Source organism: Tauraco erythrolophus, chromosome 14 (genome assembly GCF_009769465.1).
Source record: "Tauraco erythrolophus isolate bTauEry1 chromosome 14, bTauEry1.pri, whole genome shotgun sequence".
NCBI classification, from domain to species: Eukaryota; Metazoa; Chordata; class Aves; order Musophagiformes; family Musophagidae; genus Tauraco; species Tauraco erythrolophus.
The window spans coordinates 4,252,525-4,270,890 of record NC_141478.1 but is presented as its reverse complement, the minus strand read 5'-3'; the positions used below and the strand labels follow the sequence as shown (position 1 = coordinate 4,270,890).

Sequence of the window (18,366 nt, the reverse complement as noted above, 5' to 3'; positions counted from 1 at the left end):
CACTTGAGCAGAAGAGGAAAGGTATTCTGTATAGATTGCAAAGGTGGTGAAGTTTCTGGCAGGTGTAAAGCAAGTTTGTGGGAGACAAAGCCACTGCAAGTAAAGCAAGAGGGGAAAGGGACAACACTCACACATGGAAGGCAAGGCCATGAAGCGTGTCTATGGGAAAGAAAGGAGGAAGGACAAGGCAAGCATCTCTGGAGTTACACTGAGACTGCCATAAGCCCCTGAGGCTCAGGAGAGGCTGGAGATGCTGAGGATGCAAGGGTTCACCTGGAGACCGAGTCGTGCCAGGAGCTGGCCCCACACATAGACATCCTGCGGGCTCCACCATGGCAAGCATGCAGAGTTGCTCTCTCCTGAGGTCAAGGAGAATGCCAGGGCCTGTGGTATGACCAAGACAAGTCACACTGGAGGCTCCTGCTCCACCCAGGCCACAGAGGGATGAAAGGACAAAACACCCAAAGAAGAGTCTTTCACAGCCAAACAAGAGGAGCCGAGGCAAACCACAACTCTCACGAAAGCCCAGCTGCTTCTCTCCAGCCCAGCGGCCGAGGGGGATATCTACCCCAGGCCATGTGGACCTGGCCAGTGTCTCGGCTGTGGTATCATGCAGGGAACACATACACAAGCCCCAGACATCAGCTGCAGGACTCTGCTAATTGGGAAAGTCTGTCTGAGTGTCTGGCCACCATTTGGCAAACGCAGCAGCTCTGACAAAATAATAAATGTGGCACAGTGCAGCCTCCAGGCATTCTTCGTGGGGTCTGCCGCATGAAAGTAGTGTGAAAGGAGACGAAGCGAGGCAAGACACATGAAGGTCAGCTTTGGAGACTCTCTGGTTACCTTCTGGGGTAGTTACTGCTAAGAGGAGTTTGCGGTCCCTCTCAGCTTATGTACTCTCTTGTTTAAACTCTCCTTTTATAACCAGACAGTTCTTCCCATCCAAAGTGAAGATGCTCCCGTCCTGCACGTCCAATACAGTTATCCTGTTGGGAAGCCTCTCTCCAGGCAGACCAGCCCATTTCTAAAGAGTGTAAGGAGAAGCCAGAGACATGACAAAAGGACCACAAAAAAAATGCACACAGAGAAGATGATAACTGGTCTTTGTGTATTAGTAGCATTTAAGGAACTCCTGTCTTCCTACTGACCTGCCTCCAAATCAAGATAAACAGAAGAATGCCGAAGCGCAAGTTGTATGGAGAAAGATTATCAAGCATGTTCAGCACAGGTCCAAGTACTTGAAGACAAGATGCTGTTCAGGAGTAGTTCCCACAGCCTGCCTATTTCTGGGTCCACTATATCCATACAGCAGCAGGACAAGTGGGGCAAGTAACTTGGCAGCAAGTAGGTCACCAGGGCTTCTTTGATTACACTGTCAGAAGTGCGAGTGGATTCAATGTGAGTGCATCTGGCATGGTTCTTCTCCGCCTGGAACTCTACAGCATATTGGTGTTTGTGCCAATACTTCAGTAAGTGGAAAAGATACCTTTCCCAATGGACCATGTGGTGTTGGGGAAAGCACAAAGGAACATGTGGTTTTCACTCTACCAACAGAGCAAGGTCCTCCAACAGTAGTACTCTGGGCAATGCATGGGGCTGATGCTGGGGTAAGGTGACCCATATTGAGCTTTTTGGAAAGAAATTTCCTTCCAAAGAAAGCAGGGTCCTGCTAGCTTGCTGCAAGGGATGAAGAGAGCTAAGGCTGCCCTGTACACCAGGACTTGCAAGAGAGTGAAGGAAGCAGGTGGAGTTGGCGGAGGCAGATCCGACCTCCAAGAAGCTGAAGAGAGATAATACTTTTCTCCTGGTACTTTTATGTCAGAGCACCAGAGCCATCTGACCCCAGCTGCCTTTAATGATCTTGGCTGAGGTGTCTTAAATAAAAACTGAGATCACAGGGAAGGACGATTCCTTCAAATCATCTGGTTTCTTGGTTAGATGATGCAGATTAGAAATAAGAGAAAACCAGCAAACTACTACATGCAAAATAGGCAAACTAAGTATATAAGCCTACCGGATTTATAGAAGAGGTATTGGCACACACCAGGGAAATTTCAAGCCAATGTATGATAGCATTCCTTACACCCCTCCCACCCATTGCCACATCCCAGCTTAGCGTAAAGCCTTTTGGCTTCCAACAGCTTACAGCTATGTTTTATCGTTTAAACAGGTCAACAATTGCAATCATATGTTGACTCCAGGCAATACACAAACACGATGATGTGTTAATATACAGCAACACTTGGATGGAGTTTCTGTAATTTTGCTGCTGTTAACAGTCGTATGTATGATTGCAGCTGGACTGGTATCTCCTAAGGCTACCTCTGAAAACTAGGAAGCCTATCAGTGCTGTGCCATTACCAAGAAACCAGCGTGAGATCAGTAAATGAGTTCTATTTTTAATATAAACTCAATTTCTGGAAACAATTTTGGGTGGAGGACTCTCACACCAACTGTACTTTGGCTTGTTTTTAAGGCTGCTTTAGAAAGGTGCTGCTCCCATCTCCAAGAAGTGTCCTTTTAACAAGAATTGAGCTGGAATGGGATATAGATGATGGCATCTTTGTAAGACAGGAGGAGAGAGGATCCTACAGGCATATCTGTGTGCAACTGTCTGCAAAAAACATCTTCACCATGCTGAGGGAGGAATTAAATTGTACAAAGACTCTGGCTAATGCCTACAAGAAAGACATCCAGAACACTTGGCACTGAAGTAATTCTGTTTATTTCACACCAGGGAAGTGTGCAGCTAGGTTATGTAGATACCTTTCCAATGGATGGGATAATTTTGCTCCAATATAAATTTCCACATGCTCAGTAGCCTTTATTATCTGGTTGCGCCTGCGGAGCAGCTACCATTAAACACAGAGCAAGCTGCCACTTCAACTCGGCTTCAACAGACATGGAAAGCAACCTTTCTCAAAAGCACTTGCAAAACGCCCCTCTCCCCACGCGTGAGTTTTCGGCTCCCCACAGCCTGCCCAGGCACACACAGCGATGCCCCACACGGAGCCTGGCTCACTCTTCCAGACAGGCATTTTCTGCTTTGTGTCACTGACCACAGACCTTGCAAGACGTTAATCAGGTATTAACATTCCCTGTGCTTTATTTTGCAACCTGACCGGGACAAGACCCATCATTTCTTGATTTGTTAGCACACTGGGAACTCTGAGATGCCAGAATTTCAGTAACGAACCACCTTTTGCAACTACCACAGCTATCAAACAGTTGGCCTAGACTTAACTGAATCCCAGTTTCAATCCAGTATTAGACAGATGCATAATGTACTGCTTACAGCTTCACTCCTTTCTCTCTAATTTTCACATTAGCTGTTTGGTTTGCCTTGTATTTTTTTTTTTTTTTGTCAAGTTCAGAAACCTTATTAAAGTTGTTGTGGAAAAAATAAATTTATTATTCAACATACTCATTTTTTTTTTCAAAATGGAATGATCCTCTTTTCTTTTTTTTTTTTTTTTTGGTTTCCATTTACAACTGGTTCCATTCAGTTTGACTGTTTTTATCTTTTCTGCTTATAACCAGCACCAAAAAGAAAATTACCATGGATACAGTACATATGCAAATTAGCTAATGGAAAAATATATACATTTCACTCTGTAATGAAAAACTTAAATGATATTATTGCCATGGAGAATATATCCCTGTATTATAATAAAATATCAAGCAATAATCGACTGCTAAGATTCTTTTCCATCAACAAAAAATAGCACCATACATGAGATAGTGAGAATCTACACTCAATAACACAATTGTGCAACTAGAATCGTACAGTACTTTAGTAACAGTACAGAGTATTGTTTACAATATGGAAATACCACCACTGTAATCAAAAGAGCGTCACTTTCTTATGAACAACTAAAAGAAGTATTGTCATAGATACATGGAAACAAACAGCTTTCTTTTCACCAGTATGTAGTAACTGAGGGCAGAGCATAGCTGTAAATTCATAGTAAAGCTCCTCTAAAGTGATATAAAACAGAAGTGCAGGATTATTGAACAGAATTAAACTTTCTAATTATCATTATTTTTCTGGCTACTATAAAACGGGAAGGTTGTCACCATATCAAGTAAGAGAATGTAATAAAATGGAGCTGTGTTGTGCCATCAGTTTTTAATTAATATTGGTTTCTGATTGTAAAAAAAAAAAAAAAAAAGGTTGATGCACGCTAATCTGTGGGCTGTGAGAGCAAGTGAGGTGGTTTTTTCAGTGCTCAGACATTCCAAAGAATTCCTTGTAAATTCATGTTTCCTTAGGTAAGGCCCAGAGTTTGGACCCAAATGTCTTTTGAAGTCCAAGACCCAGCATACTGGGACAGGCCACAGGTCTAACTAGCCTAGTATCCTGTCCTGAACAGCAGACAGCAATGAATTATTAGTGAAAAACATAAGAATTAAAATCCTTTGTCTCCTATGCACCTTTCTAGGAGCCCACCTTTTGCCTAGAGAAGGTGACAGATCAGCACCGGAAGGAAAAATGACCCTTGCTATTTAAAAGCACCTTTGATTCTCAATCATAATAACCAAACACACTTTTATTCCAAGATAACTGAGAAGCCTACTGGCCAATCCTTCAACAGTCTAACGTGAGTATTAGTAACGCCACAAACGATCAGCAAGGGGGTGGTGTTTCATCGGGCCAGGCCACTTCCTGGGCAAATGCCGCCCATCGGAAGAAAACCAGCGAACCCCAAACCCAGTGAAGGATGTAAGGGGACCCACCTCAGCCAGACTGCTGTGAGGTGGCTGTGGTGGTAGGGGGGCAGCAAGGACAGTCACAGCCTTGCTGTACAGGCAGGGCTGTGTTACTGCAGAGTATGACAGCCAGCAGGGGGGAAAACCACCACTGTGAATTACCAATATAATTCAGGTTCTCCGGGCTCTGTCTGACCTTTTGGTACTTCCTCATTAGCAGTTCATCTACCTATTCTATTAATTTACCTAACTGAACATCACTGTGGCATTGCCTAAATCTTCCCCTGTCAGTCCTGCCAGCAACATTTTACATTAATTACTTGCTAAATAGTTACAAAACCTCTGCATTTGGGCTACAGGGTGGGAATAAGAGAAGAAGGAGGTCTGGTCCTGACTATAAGATGCCAAAAGAACATCCAGTACAACAAAACCCAAGTTTGAATCATTTCCCTGGTAGAGAAAATCATCTGGGGCGTTGGAAAGCAGATCTGTTTGAGACAGGCACTTGAGAAAAAATTGTGTGCAAACGTGCCTTTGCGCATACAGGTCAGCCCTTGTGTGCACACACACTCATTTGCACTACTAAGCACAGACGTGAACGTGAAGCCCACACAGTATTAGTCTGTTGGTGAACATTAGCTCCCTGTGCTTGAAAAACTTAGCCCTTAATAAAATGCTAATGAGTTATTCCAGTGAGGTCCTGCATATTGAAAGGATTGTAATAAGGAATAAAAAGTTGCTTTAAAGATATGTTAGGTACTAAGAGTCTTTATCCCTCCTTGCATTGAGAAAAAAGAGACAACAGCAACAAAGACAATTTGAGGAGAAGTGTGAGCTGCAATCCAGACTGGCCCAGGGGCTGGGGGCAGTAGCTGGGCTTAGTTCTGCACTCATCTCCAAAGAATAAAACAGTCACACGCAGTTCTAGAGCGAGTACAAAGCTGCAATTCATCCAAACGTCTCCGTATCATGAGGAGTGGGCTGTAATTTAACCACTGCACAACTGACCTTGGACCCTGGCAAGGGAAATGATACATGTTGGAGCAAGATATGACAGAGAGACATTGATCTGTAGGACTAACGGAGGGGACAAACTCTGCCCTGGCTAGAGCTCCTGTTTCAAGTCTCACATCTCAGAAAGGAGTCTGGTTTAAAGTGCAGAGACATGGAAGAGAGTATCATATGCAGCACTTGCTAAGTGCTCTGATAGCACCAACCTGATAGCACCAAACCAGATAGCACCACAGGAAGCATTAAAATACAGTGAGCAAAATCCTAACCCTTACTGAAGGCAATGGAAGTCTCAGCCTTATGGCTTCAATAAGCTCAAGATTTCACTTTGAATGTCTTGTATCACTGACTACTTTTGACTCAAAAGGCTACATAACCTCAGATGTATGCCAAGAGATAGGAAACACCTGTCTGCTCTCCACTCCATCCTTCACACAAAGGTTGTTCCAAATGCTGTTTCTGTACCAATCCTATCCAGTTTCATGGTCCTCTGAAAAAAGTCCATTATCTGATCGACTTCCAAAAACTGGAGAAAGATTAGGCCAAGCAATAGCAATCCCTCAGTGAGCTCTACTGGATGAAATGATTGCTGGTTTCTCTCATCTCATGTAAATGGTTCTTGCTTAAAATAACTATTTGCTGCTGTTAATAAGCTTCCATTTCATCAAGCTCACAGAAAAATTAGGTTTCATAAAAGAAACCACATTATTCTGGAGAAAAGAGAGATAAGATTGCTTTTTAAAATTAGAAAGAAGAGCAGTCTCTATCAGTTGCTCTAAAAAATATGACTTGGACTGTTGGACATAATTGTATTGAGCCTTCTGCAGGAATTTCAGAGATGTTCATCCTCTGCTATCAGTTTTCACAAGCTTTTACAGCAAAACCTCTCTTTAAATTAAGCCTTTCATTTACGTGTGTCCCTCCAAGCCCACTCCACAGTGGGATAACTGTTGGGAATTGAAAACAACAGATGAAAGTCAAGATTAAAAGATTAAGTAATGTCTCTACCTTTGCTGAACTATTTTGCCAGAGGCCTTCCTCCATGGAGGTACTCATAACCTTAGTCAATGTAATCACTTTGCAACTCTTGTCCTTTTCTTTAATGGTAGCAAGCCATCCAGTGGCTGGTGATTTAATATATTAAAGTAAAAAGCATTAATGAAAAATGTAAGGATGTCAAAATACCATAAAATGATTGGCTCCTTGAGATGACTCTTTCTGTTTGTTTTTGTTTTTTTGTTTGTTTTGTTTTGTTTTTTGTTTTTTGTTTTTTTAAGGTGGATGAGTGGATTGCTTTGGTATCCAGTCTGTAGAATTAGTTTCAAGTCTTACTAGGTATGCTTTGGAATCCACCACATTGTAGCAACTCATGAAGTTCCAGTACTCAGACCTACTAGTCCGTGATTTACATACAAATAGCTGTAACACCCTAAGAAGTAGCACAGGTTCATTAACTCTTCTGCTGCATCTTGTTTGCGTAAAAGTCTCTGCAAGTCTGGCAACAGCGCTGGTACCACCGCATGTCTTGGCACAGATTCTTCTCCCGGATCACCCTGCAGTACACTGTCCACTGGTCGCCTGTGCACTTGTACGTGAGAGCAGCTTTGGACAAGAAAAGAAAGGAGAAACTAGCAGATTATCCAGCCAACAGCATTGCAGGCGTGATCAAAATCATTGCATATGAGGGAAGAAAGGGCCAATCTCACTGTCAGCGCTGGAGATCACACGATGTTCTTTCTACTGAAATATCAGGCTCTTGGAAGTGCTCACTGCAAGCGTTTAGCTGGACGGGACTGGGGAGTGCGAGCCCCCTCACGTTGTATTTACTTTGTCTCAGTGGCAAACAGACCTAAATGAACAAAATATCTAAAGCACCAGCCTAGACTTAAGCACATGAACACCCTACAGCAGTCAATGGGACGCTGGGTGCTCCCAGGGAGGGTGCTTTGCTAAGGCATGCTTTCAGGAGTGGCCATCATCCTCTCAGTGGAAAATATTTGTACAGAGGAGTAAAATCAAACTCGATTCGATGGATGTAAAGACAAATTAATAGCAAGTAAAAATAATCCTTCTCAGTGTAGTAAAAACAGTAGGAAAACAATTGGCTATTGGGAGGGGAGAATGGACGGGAAAAACTCCCTCAGACTGACAAAAGGTTTGTGCAGAGGGGAAAGCAGCACAAGGACACTGCTGCTGAATCTGCTGTTGACAATATCGTTCAAGGGTCACGTGTGCTTTTATAAAAAAGTCATGGCAATAAAACTGTACACTCGATAAAAATGCACACATATAGTGAGTGCTTCTTATGATATATGGTTTGTAAATTGTATGCAGCATTATTACAGATGCTGGGATAACTGGAAAATCTTCTAAATGATTCTAAACTGTGGCCTCTGAGGTTGGGAAAAAATGGTCTAATTAAAGAACATCAAAAGATGTTGGCCCAGCAGCATCTTGAGTCCCTTGTTTCTCACCTCTCCTGGACGAAACCAGGACAACTCTTATCCTGTATTTAGCTGTGAGTCTCAGTGCCAAGCACCAGGAAACAATGGCAGCAAAACTGGTAGGAATGTTTATCACTGAAGCTTCGTTCAGTTGGACAGGAAGCAAAAGTTTGACAGAATCTGATAAAATGAAGTTGCACTGTCCCGGGAAAAAAGGAACATGAAGCCAATTTAAAAAAAAAACATATTGTGAGAAAAAAATTTGAGCAGAAGTGACCATCCTAAACAGTGGGAGGGTAGAGTTATTTCTGAGTCTGCCAGCAGTGGAGGGCCTTTTTGGGGGCATTAGATCTGCAGCGCTCCCCACTGCTATGGTTCCAACCAGGCACAGAAAACCTGAGGTAGCTGAATAAATTATACATCTTGCAGGAACATCCGAGATAGACCTTATGAATCTGAGATGAGAGACTTGATATAATAGAAAGACACTGAGCCACAAACAAGGCTAGGACTCTAATATTTTAGAGGTCCAAGGTCCCTCATAGGTTGTGAAGTAAGACAAGAAGCATGTTGAGGAAGTGACATGGGTCAGGTGCCTGAGGGACAGAATAAACCCCCTCTGAATGTGTCTTCACTGAGGGACACAGGACACAGATGTAAAATTCAGGTGAGGTGAGCTCCTCAGTTAGATACTTCTGAAAATGTTACCCGGGACGAAAAACATTCTGGAGTGTGGACAAGGCAGCGTGGGCTTTGTAGACTACTAGAATTTTTTTCTGTTTAATTTTTGTTTGGTGAGGATTCTATTGCAGAAATCAGAAAATTTTGTTTAAAGATAATCCAACGCAAATTGTTTATAAGCAGGAAGAGCAAAACACTCAATGATATATCTTTCTGCTAATATCAAATATCATTGTTTCTGGCCCTGGTGATTCCAAGCCCGGTTTAGAAACAAAAGCATCCCAAATTACTTTCAGCAGGGACTTGAGCCTCCTCAGTCTTCTAAACATGTGAGCTTTTTTATTGCTTGGTCCTAAAATGTGAATTAGGATGAATTTCTTGTCTCATCAGCGTATAAAGAGCTTACTTCTCAAATGAAATGTTTGCTTTTCACTATGCTCTTAGTGCTAAAATATCTAGGAAGTATTCTCATATGTTCTTTAAAAAAAGAGGTTAAAGGCTCCTCAGTATGACTGCATTTGCAAGAATAAAATTTCCCATATTCTTCTAAACATCTGTTGAACTTTTGGGAAATAAATTTCACTTCAGAAGCTTGAAGACCAGCCCTAGTTTAAGTGTAATTTAATACTGTACAGCGCTATTAGAAGACAATTCTCTATTATATAGCAGCTCTGCCTTTTCACGTGTGTTAGAGGCTTCTCAGCCTACAAGACTGGCTCTGCTGGGAGGGCGGAGGCTGTTCTTTCTGGTAAGCTCTTAGCAGCTTTGTTTACAACACAGCCTCTTGTAGGGAAAAGCAATGGGAAGCACGGAGGAGGCTGCCTGTAGCTGATGGCTTAGTTTAGCCTCATCTTACTGGTGATGATGTGTGAAATGTAAAGAAACCAGCTTGGTTCTTGGAGCTGTGACTGAACATACAGGGCTGAAGTTTGGAAAAATATATTTTTATCCCCTTATAAACTGAGCTAATATGATGTGGAAAATCATGGATTGTCACAATGTTGTATTAACAGAAGCATTCTTAACTAGAGCTATTTCTTAAACACAATGTTAAGGTGTTTTGGGAAACAGGTGGCTTATCACCATATTTCCATCTCAGCCAGGTACACAGGGTGAGGAGAAGGACAGTGACAGAAAATCGAAGGGTTCACAGAAAGAGTCTGGATGCTCTCTGGCCTCCCTGGGCAAATTAATTCATCAAACCACATTCTTGTGGCAGCAAATGAAAAGGAGAAAAAACTGCGATGCTCTACTTGTCAAGGTCATGCACTTTTCTTGGGCATGGATGAATACATTATCATAATTACACTCATCGCAGCAAAAGCAGGGTGTGAAGGTGTTTGTGATGGAGAAGGACACGCCTGTCAGCTCACTCACCTCTGTGATCAGTCAATCCATCACCCACTATTTGTGTGCTCCTGTTGGTCTCTCAGGTCTATCCACTGCTGAGCACTGCAGCTTGGGCAAAGTCTGAGGCACGGATCAATGGATAAGAGAGGACCAATCCACACTAGATTTTTCATCTAGAGTCTGACTGAGGGTCCCTCTCCTAATTTCTGGCCCTGAAGCCTCACTTTTATCAGATTGGGCACACTGGAACCTTGGGCTTTGTCTGGTCCTTTGCAGGTGGCATCTCCCCCCCAACATCCCTCACTCACCAAGTCTGGGCGAGGTAATTGTGTTGACGTTTATCTTCTCATTGCAGACCTCCTGGTGGCATTGCCTGTAGGCTGCTGGCTTGGACAGGACAGGGCACTCATTGCCATGGCGTCCGGTGACTTTGTGCATACACTGGACCACGCGTGACTGGAGGCCTTTCCCACAGGTTGAGGAGCACTGGAGGAGAGAAGGCACTGAGACATGGTCCGAGTGGAGTAGCTTCCAAATCACATGCATGCATACACCAGAAAAATCACTGCCAGAGCTGAAGTGTGCAGCGAACTGGCAGCTCACTATGGTGCTGAGAACTCAACAACAGAGGCACAGAGTCAGCCAGGACCATTCACAAAGCTGTTGCATTTGTCCATGATGATTTCGCAGCTTCAGGGAGTGCTGTGAGCAGAGGAACTGTCCTAGCACAGGGAAGGAAGCTGTCGTCTTTCTGTCTGGGCTTGCTCTGAGTCCATCTACACTGACTATCCCTGTGGATGTCCATGAGGTTCAAGCAGGCAGAGATGCAATTCCCTCCACCAGCCACAAAGAGGCAAAGCTGGAAAACGTATACTGCTTAATTATGGACAAGCAGCTTCCAACTCCCTCTCCATGAGGAACCCAGTGATACTGGTTGTCTTGGTTTAAAAGCACTCTCCAAGACTTGGATGGTCTAACAAGGCTTCCTCCACAGAAAAGATGACCACTACCTGGCACTGACACAAGATAAAAACCAAGGATTGCAGTAGAGGCAGGCAGCTCCTACTGCATGCCCAGACCACTAGAGAAGCTCTTTTCCAGAATATGGGAGAACACAGGTATTCAAGTGTTCACTCTCATGTATCCCTGCTAACTGTCTGGCACTTGACTGTCCTCCTGAGAGCAACTACAAATTGTGCACCACGAGTTTTGGCTTCTATTAGCCAGGAGGCCCAGCCTGTTTGTATGCTCTCTTTGTTGTCATACAATTGGAGTCCCTACCTCTCCCTCCCTCTTCCTCTGGCCCAGCCACTTGTGATTTACAATGTCCTACTTGCACGCTGTTCAATTTTAATACAGCAAACACAGTGAGGTGCACCAGCTGGAGTTAATAAAAGAACCTTGTATTTAAAATAAAGAAACAATGGTTGCAGGACTTTGGTAAGATTCCTATTTCTGCTAAAGCCACACACAAGCAAACGACAGGGGAGAGGAGGAGGTGGGGGAAAACTCAGGAGGTATAATTAGGATGATGTCGAAAAGATCATGTTTTCTGTCCTCTGCTGTTTCTGAACAAAGCAAGGGCAGTGGAGCGCTCTCCCTCAAAAACACTGTTGCCTCAGAGTGGTACTCCTTAAAATGGCATGCCAAACACTGAAGCAGCTCAAAAATGAGCACCATTGAGGTTGGACTCAATCCAAGCACGAAGGATGTGTATGCAGTGCAGATGCTTGTAGGACTAGGACCCAGGGGCAAAAGAACACATGGATATATGTCGCCCTCCACCTCTCCCATCTATGGGATAGAGCATAGCAAAGCTGTGGTCATTTTGTTCTGGAACTATCACAAGAAACCCCTGCTGCTTCTCAAAGACCATCTGATACAAGAAGTAGAGCTTTGTTCTGGGCTGAAGCACAGGGAGCTTTTCCTGCTTGTGTGGATCACTGAAAGAAAGGCCTGATAAGAAATGGCCTCAGATTAACAGGACCGTAAAATAGAGCTGATGGAGCCCTGCTTCAGACAACCCAGTGCAGAAATACATTCACACGATGTGAACAATTTATTTCTGGGTACGAGGTGTTGTGAGATCAGTGAAGCCTGTTGTCAAAAAAACCACAAACTGTTTGTGTAATTTTCTTCTTTAGTTGCTCACAGTAATGACTTTATTAAACAGATTTCTTGTATTTGGAGTACTCACTGAATGTGTATTTTCTTTTCTCTTAACTTCCCCCCTATATTCCAACTGCTCTTTATTCCTATTCTTTCTCCCAGTGCCTTTCTCTAGGACTGAATTTCTCCATTCAGAACAATCTCTGGTTCAGACCCCTTCTGTATTTGGCCATTAAGCCATCCTGCAGCTTGCCTCTGTGTTTCCAGCTATGCCGACCCCTCCAGGACCTGATTATTGTATTCTGAAGGTAGCACTGGTGCTATATTAAAATTTTACATGTATTTTGGAACTTCTTTTTTTTTAAATAAATTATTGGGTTTTTTTCCTTTACATCCTTCCTATTTCAATTTAGGATCAACACACTAGTTTACAACAGATTTTTTTGCACTTAGATTTTCAGATGTTGAACTTACATCAAAATTTGGTCACTGTCTATTAACACCTCCGTAATAGTTATGGTATTTAGGACTACGCTGAACGAGCCCTTTTCTTGTATGCCCTGTGGTGAGCTACTCCAAAAAGCAATTGGCGAAGTCCCTTATTTAAACCCTCTCCATAAATTGAGCTTCTGCAATGAGATCCAGGCGTTTCATTAGTCTTGGGTATCCCTTTGCTCTTCCCCAGCACTGTGTGCCCCCAGTGACTTCTACCAGTCTGGAAGCCAGTCAGGCATGACCGTTACATTTGGATTTAAAGCTAACAATTTTTATCCTGATAAATGCAACCATTAGGCCCTTCCACTTCACTAGTCATATGCAACCTCTAATCCTCAGGATTTCGATGGCACTTTTAGTCTTCAGGGTGCTTTATTAATCTTAATCCTCGCAAAACTCTTTGCAAGGGGAGTGAATTGTACCTCCATTCTACAAACAGAATAGCTGTCACAGGCACAAAATAATCCATCCAGGCCATGGGGTTCCTTCACATGATTGCAATATAATGAATCCAAAACCTCTGTCTCTGGCTTTTAGGCACTCCCTGTACTTACAAACGCTCTTAACAGAGGGTGGGAAAAAAAAGAAAAGAAAGAAGGAAAGAAAGAAAGAAAAAGCATTTTTCTCATAAGGTGAACAAGGTTTGCAGGTACCAACATACAAACAAAAACTCACCTACCTTTGTCTGTGTTCCTGTCTCTGCATTTGTTAACCAGCAAGGAGGGCAAGCAATGAAACTTTTTCCACAGACACTGCCAACTCCAATCCTTAGACAAATAACAGCAGAGTTTTTGCCCGAAGCAGTATTATTCCTTCTCCTGGGAGACTGGGATCATCACCTATGCTATGCAATTAGTTTTTCACAGCCAGGAAGACAGATTTTAACATCTTTCTTGAACTCTTATGGGCTTGGCAGCTAAAAGAAGGTTGGACATCTGGCTTATTTTAAGATGAAATTTTCAACTCTGTACTTGGATAGTCTCTTTCCTAGGAATTTCAATAGGAAATAGGAATAGATACAAAATACATACAAAGAGGGAATTGTTACTTATGCTGCACTATGAAAAGAGGACATCATTAAAAGAGGTATAAAAATCAAACTCCAGCTGAACAGCAAATTCTCATAAATACCTTCCGTCCTACTCTGGATAGCTAAATGCACTGCTACAGTTTCTCTGTTCCCAAATATTTATGGAGCAAGTAAGCATATCCACAGGACAATTTTCAGGGTTAGATTCACTCTGTGCCCTCTGATACAGGACCCTCAGACTTGGACACAGGTTATGAGGAGTTTGAGCAAGGAAAGGTGCTGTGGTCTTCTTGCAAACAGAGGAACTTCCAGGCAGCCAACGGCTGCCAGAGAAAGTGCATCGCTTGTGGCAGCGTGGCCTGGGCTGGGTGGCAAAAGTACCATCACAGCCCAGCACCTGACCCAGCTTCTGTACAGATGGTGCAATTCCACTGTACAGGATGCTGGGAGGCTCCAGTTCTGCACGGTGAAACTGTGCTGATTGTATTTAAAATGCTGTTGATGGACACTGGACTTTTTGGGCAAATATTGAGTTCTTACACTCTTAACAAGCATACCCTGAAAATCAGAAAAGCTTTTACAAGCATTTATGTAACTGTCAAGAGACACACGTGGTTTTGATGCCATGATGGAGTAAAGCGATCTGTGGATGTGGAGGACTGGTTTTGGAGCCTGGCTCCGAGCTGCGCGGATCTCTGCCTGCCACCTGAGCTGCTGAGCAAGCACTGAGAGGAAAACCACAAGCAACTTGCCTCCTCTGGGAAGCGGTGGACTCAGACAAGTGGATGAACAGAGACGGTGGTGTCAAACAGAGAAGTGGTTTTTTCCTTCCACCAGACATTGCCAGTGATATCACTGTCAGAAAAATGCATACACAAAATTCCTGTAGTTTAACCATAATGCACTAAACTGACAATACGGCCATTGTAAATTGGAAATCCACCCACATGAAAAGATCAAAGGATTGTTCAACACCGTAAAAACGAGGGGGTTAATGAACAGTTACAAAATGTGAACCTAATGAGAGCCCTTGTAACTGCCAGTTCAAGCGCTGCTTAAGAAGGCAAAAGGAATACAAAAATGCCTCCATTCACATTCTTTGGCAGTAACATGCAAGCCAGTGGGGATATCCAGAAGGAAATAAACTCACAAATTGTCAAGGCAGCAGCTGCATTCATCAGCTTAAAGAAGATTTACTCACTGAAACAGCCCAACCTTAAGAGCAGGCGATGATTTTTCAACTGGAATGCTATTTCCACCCTAGGATACTGATATGAAAGCTTGAGATCTACCAAAGGTGCTGACAGATGTCTAATTGCTTTGAAAGCAAATGCCTTAGGAGAATATTAGGTATTAAAATAGAACGAATTTACAGTAAGTGCTGAGATGTGTCAGAGACTTCATCAGCTTCTGACCTATGAAAATTAGTCAGAGAGAGGAATAAGAGTGACTGAAGCCAGGGCAGGGCTGCTGTTGGGCAGCTGGAGGAACACATAAGAGAGACCAGTCCAAAGGAGCCCTGTGTTGAGGCTTAATGGGGACAAGAAAAGGTACAGATTTACCACTATAGAGGACAGGCTGCGATCTGTTCAGGACTGACTGTGACAAGGAAGCATTGCTCATGCTTTAGCTGCATGCTGCTGGCTAGTCAGGGATGCATTCAGACCATGTGTCACCTTTAAAAATGACACTTTCCTAACCTCTAAGCGATGTCTCTTTTGTGAGAGACTTGCTTTTTCCAGCAGAAGGTCATAGCATCCCTTCAGCCAATTCTGAATGTACTCCAATATTTAGAAGGCTGAGCTGTTGGAGGGAGATATAGTTCAAGATGACTATCATAACTAAGCTGAAGGCAAGATGGTTTTTTTCTTTATTCATCAGTCTGCAGTCATCTGATCTTTAAAGATACTGGTTTGTCCCCAGTTTGCTGAAAGTTGCCGAAGCCAAGGATAACACTATGGCTAAAGCTCCAATATTCAGAGATAGAGTCATGCTTTACTGACTTCAGAGTTCAAGTATTTCAAGGCGTTAGGATAGGGCAGAGCATTTTTCCCCCCCAGGGGTCTTATTTCTTGCTTCTATGAAAGTCGGAAAGAAAGCAGGACAAGTTCCTACTAATAACATTCTAACACGGCATCTGAGATGAATGACAAACGTCCTGTAATTGCCCTGTTCCTGAGACCTTAATAGCATACATGTGTGTGCTCTGAAAGTCAGTGCTCCACACACCTCAACATCAGGCTTTTTATGAGTATCACTAATTTAAACTCTACAGTTCTAGCTGAAAAGCAGCATGCAATATGCTTTCATAAACACCAGGTCAACTTTCACCATGGCATCATGCTAAAGAAAGAAATTTCTGTCTTTTCACTGATAAGATCTGATTAGCCCAAAGCAAACTGTAAGTTGTTTTTCAAGCTTCCTTGTTCTTTCTTTTTTTTTTTTTCTCTCTTTTTTCTTCTTTTTGAACCTCAGATCTGTAGAGAGAACATATCTGGTCTTGCTTACAACAATCTTTCATTTGGAAACTTTTGTGAAATGACTGATTTGTTTAATTTAGCCAAGAAAAAATGCATACCCTTCTGACTCAGTATGGGAAGAAACAATAAATTATAGCAGAAAATGCTCATGGCTGATGTGACAGTATCTTAGAAGGAAAAGAGAGAAGCAATCTTTGCAAAGTGCCTACAGCTGTGCTTTCAAACAGCGTGACCCTAAGGAACAAGACCTGACCAGTACACCCAGCACTAATTAAGCTTGACTTTGCTATTCTGAAAAGTTCCATTGTGTACAGAGTTCAGAGATTAAGAGCTGAATGCATGAATATTCAGGGTAGTGACAGTGCCCCTAAGTACTTGTCCAATGCAGCCCAGGTGGATGCTAATGAGGCAATGTCATTTAATTCATTATACCAATCAGGCAGAATTTATTCTCACAAGCTTCCAAACTGGATTTCAAGAGCAGGATCAAGCAGAGGTGTGAAATGATATGATATTGCCTATAGGGTGTCATATTCTAGCATGTCACCTGTAGCATGTGTGCAATGTTTTGATCTGTGGCAGGTACAAAGTGGAAATATTCCATCGCTTATTCCACCTGAAACACTGCAAGGAAATGGTACTGACTCCTGTCGCACATGTTAGCCTGAAAGAATTCCTTGGGAACGGAAGCTCCACTGAACACATATTTTAGTTATTAATCAGTTAATGATTAATGCTAACTAAACGCAATTTATTAAAACAAGCAATTAAACTAAGGAGTCCATTAGGATGACCTAACTTCAGCAAGAGGCTGCTCATCTCTGTTATCTCAGTCCTGCCTGAGCATTCTCTAGACAGGGAGCTACTCAGCTTTGAAACGTGTGATGCTGAACTAACACTGCATTTCATCCTTTGCACAATCAAACGAGATCACCAGCAGGCTGATACTAATTGCTCCTTGAAGATGTTCTGGAAACTTGTCACCTGAATGCCTCAGTAGTCATTGTAAATCTCAAAAGGCTATTGGAAAGACTGAAAAATTATAGCAGTTCCTGCTAGTGATACATGCTGCATGCTGTAAGGATTCAAGGGGCAAAAACCTCTTCAGATGAGTAGTACAAACTTTAAATGGTGAATTAGCTACTGTTCATATTTCAAAAGCATGATCCTAGACATTGTAACTTCTCAGAGCAACTTAGAGAAAACGAATGCCAATATTTGAACAGGCTTGTCTTTCATGCTTTCTTCTTTTTGACATTAAAAAAAAGAGTAAAATAGGCATGATGGCATTCCATTTCCAATCCACTGATCTTGGTGGGAGGCTTTAATTCTCCATTTAAAAAAAATGCACTTAATTAACTAGGCTTTTAAATAAAAAGTATCAAAAAGGAAAAGTTATTCTTCCAATTAATAGGATCACTGGAGGCTGTATTGGAACAGGAGACAATAACACTGTGACAGAACATGCTCCACTTCAAACAAAACACTGACGAGTATGGTCTTTTTGCAGCACATTCTCCTTTACTATGGAACTATAAAAATAATTTGTACTAGGGATGCTCGTAGAAACTCCAGCAGAGATGAGCTGTGCAAAGTGTTGTGCAAAGAAGGAGCAAACATTGGCTCAAGGGCACGAGCAGGACTTGGTTTCTGTAGCTTACAGTCCCCAGGGGAATGGCACGGCCGGCCAGCATTGTAGTCAGCATCTCTTTGCTTTCCATGCCCAGGTTTCCAACTACAGCTGCATCGACTGAGGCTGGCAGTTGGCACAAGTCTAGACAGAGGCTCAACTCTGTTTCAGTGCCATTATACAATATTTACACCTCTGATCGTAGCTAAAGACGTTTCATAGACAGAGGGACAGAAAATGAAAGAGCCAAAGGAGTAGGATTCATCTTCCTCAACTAGTTCTGTTTGTGTTCTCTTTGCAGCCAGCAGAGAGAGAGCACCACTTCTAGGGGCAATTCAGCCTTTACTAAGAAAAGGAGACAAAACTACTATCTGGAGCTGCCTGTCTTGCAACGACTGTAAATGGAGCCCAACAAGTATCTCA

The 18,366-nt window shown here is 42.7% G+C and overlaps 1 protein-coding gene across 3 annotated transcripts in view; it reads right to left on the bottom strand.

Moving 5' to 3' along the window:
- Window positions 1-7,174: 7,174 nt before the first annotated feature.
- Window positions 7,175-18,366, bottom strand: part of ADAMTS17 (ADAM metallopeptidase with thrombospondin type 1 motif 17) — a 189,827-nt gene continuing 178,635 nt past the window's right edge. For all 3 annotated transcript variants that reach the window (XM_086620322.1, XM_086620323.1, XM_086620324.1), the window contains 2 exons: window positions 10,508-10,685; window positions 7,175-7,326 (listed from right to left, as the gene is read on the bottom strand). In XM_086620322.1, the coding sequence (XP_086476448.1) occupies window positions 7,175-7,326; window positions 10,508-10,685 (330 nt within the window). The remainder of the gene's footprint in view (window positions 7,327-10,507; window positions 10,686-18,366) is intronic.